The sequence below is a fragment of the Hetaerina americana genome, unplaced genomic scaffold (genome assembly GCF_022747635.1).
Source record: "Hetaerina americana unplaced genomic scaffold, ioHetAmer1.1.p SCAF_1, whole genome shotgun sequence".
NCBI lineage: Eukaryota > Metazoa > Arthropoda > Insecta > Odonata > Calopterygidae > Hetaerina > Hetaerina americana.
The window spans coordinates 89,997,007-90,004,623 of record NW_027286069.1 but is presented as its reverse complement, the minus strand read 5'-3'; the positions used below and the strand labels follow the sequence as shown (position 1 = coordinate 90,004,623).

At 38.2% G+C, this 7,617-nt stretch overlaps 1 protein-coding gene across 1 annotated transcript in view; it reads left to right on the top strand.

Moving 5' to 3' along the window:
• Positions 1 to 19: 19 nt before the first annotated feature.
• Positions 20 to 7,617, top strand: part of NFAT (NFAT nuclear factor) — a 73,629-nt gene continuing 66,031 nt past the window's right edge. Inside the window, exon 1 of the mRNA XM_071592929.1 lies at positions 20 to 187. Within this exon, the coding sequence (XP_071449030.1) occupies positions 115 to 187 (73 nt within the window). The 5' untranslated portion in view covers positions 20 to 114. The remainder of the gene's footprint in view (positions 188 to 7,617) is intronic.

The following is a 7,617-nucleotide window of genomic DNA, read 5'->3' as shown; positions in this document are numbered from 1 at the left end:
AACAGTGTAGTGTCTTCAATGTCTACGAACGTAGAACACAAACGCCTCTCGGAAGTAAAGGATCTAGAGCCCATTCGTTCGGTTTATCAGGAGTGCGAATGAACTAGTGTAGAAATGCTGATCAAGTATACGCAAACGGACAAGAAAGCTAAGCTGAATGCCATCTGTAAGCAGCAGAGGAGTACCGGTGAGTGTGGTGTGTAATTGGCATCTTGCACGAAACAAAATGGCGTCATGTTGATCGGTTTTTCACTTATGTATACAAGACAGTAAACTTAAAGGCAGTCGGTGATACCAGGGATATCTTGTCAACATTTCCGTTCTTATTTAGCCGTTCTAGTGTTTGCTTTATAATCAGTGTACAGGTTGTAATCGACTCGGATCATGTATTACCGAAGAGGTTGCATACTATTCGATTTTAACTTGCAGTATAGTGCGCATCATAACTTGTCATAATTCAGTGCCTGTGAGTTAGTACTGGGGCATGGTTTTTGTGAATTAAGCGACGGTGATACGATCCTAAACGCCAAAATACTATATCTCCAGTTATGTTGTATTAATTTGAGATGTCCTAAGCCTTTCACGCATCAATGTTGCCTTTCACATTTAGTTAACGAGTTCGGAATTGTCATTGCATTCACGTGTGTTCAATTTTTAAAAAGAGCGGATTCGTAGGGCGGTAGTTTAAAATTGCTAATTCATTTTCACATTGGAAAATTTAAATGCCAATTATTTGGTTTGCCTTTGTTTTCTTCAATGGGTCGCCGTTTTTCGTCTGTTAATTTTTATGTGGTTGGTAAGCAGTTTGTATGTTTGACAAGATAATTAATAAGCGTTTGTATTGTTAGTTATTTATCCCAAGTTGATCTTTCAACGAACATACTTTTCTCTTGAGAGTTGTTTTACATTTTTAATATACTATTATGTGCTCGCATCATTTTTGATAATTTACATTTTGCCTACATTCATATTCAAGGTGTCAAATCTTGCATTGATAGTCATCGTGTGCATTTTTGTCTGTAATTAAAGCATTAAGTTAAGCGTTTCTGTTGAACATAATTTAGGGAAATGGTCGCTATACGTTCCAACGTACTAAAAGCCAAGCTACCATTCTGCCATGAAATTTTTCATTTTTAGAATCAATGCTTAAAATCTTAGGAATACAATGCTTCGTACAGCTGTATTAGGATCAACATTAAGGGCGGCGCATGACTCCGATAGGCCTTCATCAATTTCCGCATTTAATTCAGCGGAAAATTATCCGAAGAATAATATCTAGGTAAAAAGGACGTAGCCAATGTTAAAAAAAGCCATGCATTCCTATTTTGAAAATAATTTTTCGCCGATGTACACAATATTTTGTTACCTTAAGGACATGGTGTCATATTTATAAGAATCGTTTTTCAAAGAACAATATCTTATATAAAAATTGAGAGGATGCAGTTTACGCGGAAAACAATTACAGTCAAATTAAAATTGAAAACTGCAGAATTATGCAGCATCGCAAATTCATCGTTTTAACTCAAGCGTATGGAATATTGTATGCTTAAAAATATTCATGTCATTTTTATGTAATATTATCTCATAAGCCATCCGCGGCTACACAATTCAAGGATTCGATGTACTACTCATCGCATTGAGGTATATGTTCTATGCCACGATCTGGGGGTGGTTAATTCCCATACTTCCCAGTCTTTGCCTGATACTTTCGCTTGATTGATGGGCAATCATGTATATGGACCATCTCCGTCTTTGTTATTAATTAACCTGTTCAATAATCGCTGAAAAGAAAGGAATGGTTTGTAACCACTTTCTCCTGCTTTAACATTGTGAGGTACCCACTTTATTAATATTGCCCTCATTAGGGGTAAATTTTGTGTTAATGTCAAGTGGTGGCAAATATTAAAAATTTAATGTTTGAAGTACCATGGCTTCTGTTTTCGTGAATTTACGTTCTTATCATGCTAATAATGGAGCGACGGTTCTTTTAATTTATCTATTAAAGTGTTATGGTATAAAGTTTATCTTCATAATTCTTATTTTCCATGAATATTAAACCTCTCTCTGTGGGTACCTAAGGCAAAACTTCCTTCAGATGCATTGTCATTGAGTGTGCCACCCCGTCCATTACCCTGGAGTTCCTTTTATGCTACAGAAAAATCGATCGCTCCGTATGTTTTCCTCCCCCCTCAGGTCTTCTCATTCACGGAGGCGGGAGGGGTTGTCCGAAATGAAACTGTTGACACTTCCTAGGTGGATATGTGAATGGGCGTGGCGGCTCTCTTGAGATAATTGGCGGGCAAGCAATATTATCCTACTATTAGAAGGGTCGGGTTACTTAAGGAACCCTTTGACCATCTACAAAACTTCATTTTTTATCCTCGGAGATTCATCGTGTCAATCCCAACTACGGAAAGTTTATAAACATATATGTTGAATGACATGTGTATGTGCAGAAAACAGACACGGTACCTATATGTTTAAGCAATAACAATATTTTTGGATTTTCCTCCTCAGGATTGCAACTTATCGAGTATCCAATGATAATTTATTATTGACATGAAACTGGTTAAGACCGTACCGTCTCCAATGATATCGCCGTATGTTCGTTCAACTTACTCAGCTCTCGAAATTACTGCTGCAGCTTATTTAATTCGGAAAATAACCAAAGAATAGCCCAATAGTAATGCGATGTAACAGCCACTAGTTGGCGCTATGCTTTCAATCTTATAAAATGACCGTTCTTTCCCTCCTCGTTTTTTATTTTATTTATTTATTTACACAATTACGTTGCAATTAGGCAAATTTCCTGGTGGCAACGGTCAGGTTAGGTCAAAGATAACTCTACAACGAAAATTACATACGAACACACAAAAACAGAAGAGATAAAATATTTTTACATAATGACACTTCCACATCACATACAATATGCCGTCCACATCACATACAAACAATATTTTCATGACTACAATGAAGTTTATTACCCAGTGGCTGCTTTTCATTTCAACTTAAACCTTCTAAAATTGGATGGAAAGGGCTCAAACAAACCTCCAGGCAGCTGGTTCCAATCAATAATAGTTCTATTTAAAAAAGAGTATTTTTTCTTATTTGTTTTTTGAGTCCTTATTTTTATTTTGTTTGGTAACATTCTTTAGCATGAACAACTTTAATTAATATACAACATTTTTCCGCGTTTATTTCCAGTCCCATTCAACTTTTATATTTTTTCAGCTACCTCATCCATGCCACAAATCTCAAATTATAATTTGCGTGACTCATTCCCATACCTCTCGTTTTTTTCATCGGAGTTACGTTATATGCGGTTTGGAAGACCTGAAGTTTTTGATTGTTGCGCGACTAAATGTTTCCTTATTCCAGATGAAATAGTTATGCATAGTTCCTGTTAGGTTTGTGGTCAGTTCTATGGCATTGCCCTCCATGTTCCATCCTCTAGATGCGTTTCGAAAGTGGTACTAATTATTTTTTCTTCGTTGTCGCCAAAGTTTCCGAGTCATAAGAAGCTCTTCCCTCGCAGATGGTTTTAAGTGTTTAATTGCTTCCTTGCCTCAATCCAGGGCCTCGCTCAATAACCTTCATTCACGTCAAAGCTAAAAATTACGTGGTAATTTATCCTTTAGAAGTCCGTGCGCTTTCGATCTTCACTTCAAATGAATCTCATGGGATTACTTCTACGTTTGCTTGAACGTTTCCACTCTTTTCGCGTGTATCTTAAACGTCGCCCTAGTTTTATCATTATTTAATATTATATATACACATTCAAACACAAAATCCCGCCATACGGCGAACAAATATTCATTCACATGGAAATAGATATAAGGAAAACGGATAGGAACACATATAAAGGACGAACACAAAAGAGGTGGGGAAGGCGGAATCGAACGGATCACAAGAGTAAAAATATTTCCTTGACCGGGACAAAATAAAATATTAAATTAATTATATTCTCTGTTAAAATATTTCCAATTAAAAATATTTCCCTATGCCGGTTATGGTTTCCCAGGAAGATCTCGTACCCGTAAAATCACATACCTGAGGGTGTCTTGTATGAAGTACTACCTTGATCAAAAATTTCCCGGAATTTATTCAGAAAATTAAAAATACAAGTTTATTCATCTAAATCTATATTGTCCCCTTCAAAGTAATCCCCATCGACTGCAACACACTTATGCCAGCGCTTGATCCAATCCTCGAAACATTTTTTATATTCGGTTTTCGGTATGTCCATCAGTGCTTCCTGCGATTTTTCCATTACTTCCTCTCGGCTGCTAAAACGCGTTCCCCGTAATGGTTTTTTAACTCGATTGAACAGAAAGAAGTCACAGGGAGCCAAATCAGGTGAATTCGGTGGCTGTTGGATGGTATTTGTTGCATTTTTCGTCAAAAAATTACGAATAATGATAGCACTGTGCGACGGTGCGTTGTCATGGTGCAAAATCCACGAGTTTTCTGCCCACATTTCTGGTCTCTTTCGGCGAATTGCTTCACGCAAACGTCTCATAACGCCCAAATAATACTCTTTGTTTACTGTCTGGCCTTCTGGCAAAAATTCATGATGCACTACACCGTTGTAATCCATGAAAACCGTCAGCATTGCCTTCTTTTATGACTGAAAACGACGTGGTTTTTTTGGTCTCGGCTCATTTGGTGAACGCCATTCACTTGCCTGATGTCTGGATTGCGTGTCGTACTCATAAACCCACGTCTCGTCTCCAGTAATGATCCTTTTGATGAATGTGGGATCGGATTCAGCCTCGCAAATCATGTCTTTTGCGACGTCAACACGGTCTCTTTTTTGCATGAAATTGAGGTCTTTTGGCATGCTACACGACGGAAACCCAAATCATTAACCACAATGTCTTGGGCGGATCCATAGGCAATGTTCAAGTCCTCCGCTATTTCTCTGATGGTTAATTTGCGGTTATTGACCAACATTTCTTTTACTTTATCAATTTTTTCACCGACTTTCGATGTCGATGGTCTGCCACTGCGTTCATCATCTTCGATTGACTCACGACCACTTCTGAACCGCTCGTGCCACTGGTAAACGACCGTTTTTTTTTAGAGAATCGTTGCCGAAACACTTTTCCAACATTTCCAACGTCCGTGCGCCACTAAATCCGTTTTTTACGCAAAATTTAATACAAGTTCGTTGTTGCAAATTTAAATCCATTTCTGCAATTGTAAAAAATCGCCAACACACACAGAGATAGATGTACTCTTGGCTACGTAACTTTTGCAAATGTCAAGTTATGACACTAAGATTTAAAGGGAATATCAACAACAGATGTACCAATTTAAAAAAAAAACAGAACTCAAATCGGAACGATGGGAGCGCCACACGGTGGTTATTCCGGGAACTTTTTGATCAAGGTAGTATATGGTGTTAGCCCCAGCGAACACAACCACACGAAAAAGAAAAGGACGACGAAGTGCTAACACCATATGCATTATTATACACATCCGTGAGACTTTGACATAATTTTTACACACATACATATATATATAATATCCTTCATATGTGATCCTATCCCATTTCCTTATATCTATTTCCATGAATGAATATTTGTTCGCCATATGGCGGGATTTCGTGTTTGAATGTGTGTGTGGGTCGCGGTAGCGCAGGGGTAGAGCTGAGCTATTGAAACTGCTAACCGGAGGGCCCGGTTCGATACCCGGGCAAGCCTCTCTGGGCACCTGCAGCTCCACCTTTGTGATTTTTTCGGGTACTAGGTCTTCCTGGAAAATTATAACCGGCTCAGGGAAAGGAACTGGCCCCCATACCATAATATGTGAATTTCTAACGCCGTCGGGCTTAGTACTGGGTGAACTCGACCGTCACCTACCAAACCGATCTTCGGGTTGCTTACTGTTTTTATGTTTATATATATATATATATATATATATATATATATATATATATATATATATAATATGTATTTGTGTGTGAAGGAGAACACATTTTCTCGTATTATCTGGTTTATTTTTTATGTAGCTGCGACCGAGATTGCTCCCAATATTCGATCAGTGACCTTTGGTTGGTATCAAATTATTTTCTTGCACCTTTCGTACTTCTCTTTCGGCCGTGCGTATCAGTCAACTCCCGGAAGAATATCGACCCTCCAGCGGCCATCGATTTACTCTGTAAATATTTTTTGCCCTCTCCATCCAATTTTTTTTTAAATTTACATCCGAATCTTAAGTGATGTTTGTGTAGGAAATATTGAGAGTGAATTTGTGTCAGAAGATCAAACATTGCCTTTGAGGTGAGGGGATGCTACAGGATTATCTTCTCACGGATTAACCTAGCATCATGTGTCGTAATACCTCTGCCTTTCGTATCATAGGAATCATTTGAAGTGTGTACGAACTAGCTATGAATGAATTACCAATAATTGAACGCTGTTAGAGTATTATGGAGAATTTTCCCCTGCAAACAGTTCTTTAGAAATATAATCATTTCCAGATTTGTGAGGATTTTTTAAGTTTTTGGTGAAAATATGACCGTTAAACTCTATGGTTATAGATCATTGATTGCACCACGTGACCTTATTGATTTTCATTGGGACCTGCTGTTTTTTTATTGAGCGATGGCTTTGAAATGTTTAGTTTCATTAGGAAAGCGTTGTTTTCCAAACAAAAGATGTGATGCGTAAATGGGTTCTAGAATCGTCTCTAGTAGTTTTTAGTGTTATAGTATTTATTATTGTATCAAAGTGTATTATTGTCTAGTCACTTTTTCTATCCCACCTGCGGTTTCTCAGAAAGGCTTATTACCCGAAAATTCACACATTTTGTGGATGCTGCGTTCAACGTTACCGGGAATCGAAGCCATGCTCTTCAGTGAGTAGCGGAACACTCTACCCACGAGGTTATCTTACTCCTCTCAATGTATGTATTTAAAACCATTTGGAGAGGCCATCTTGTGATTATTTTGTTATTATGAATTTGCTCAAACTGTCATATCTCCATGATTAGTGTACCCCCGAAACCAAAGACAGGTTTGAATTTTACTTCGAATACACCTATTGGATATTTAAATGTATTAGTATATGGCTTGTTTATTTTACTTGATCCTCGAAGGATGTCCTGGTAATTTGTTAGTATAGTTTCAATTATTTCCCCGGTGTCAGAAGTGAACTCGATTACCGTGAACATTAAAAAAATCATGTTGCTTGTTAGTTGGATTTCAGAACTAGAGGTACTCGAATTGTATATTACTTAGTATATCGCAGCACTTACTTTCATCTCGTGATGTGAAGTTACAATTCATTAGAAGTATTATTTCGCGTATCTAGAAGATTTTATTTGAAATTTCGATGTACGTAGTAGTATTTAGGGGAGGCGACCGACAGCTGAGGTCATTTGCACCATTAGGGATGGACAGGAAAGGATGTGAAGGGTGGAGAGAAACCCGGCGTCGGCATTAGCCTACCGTTTACGAAAGACGCCGAAAGGTCCGCAGCTTAACGTCCAATCCGACGGACGGCGTACTCACTCAAAGTGCCCTCCACAAAGCATCTCAAGTAGGGATCGAGATACCACTGAAAAATATTCGACAACGCCGGGATTCGAACCCGGACCCTCTAGGTGGGAAGC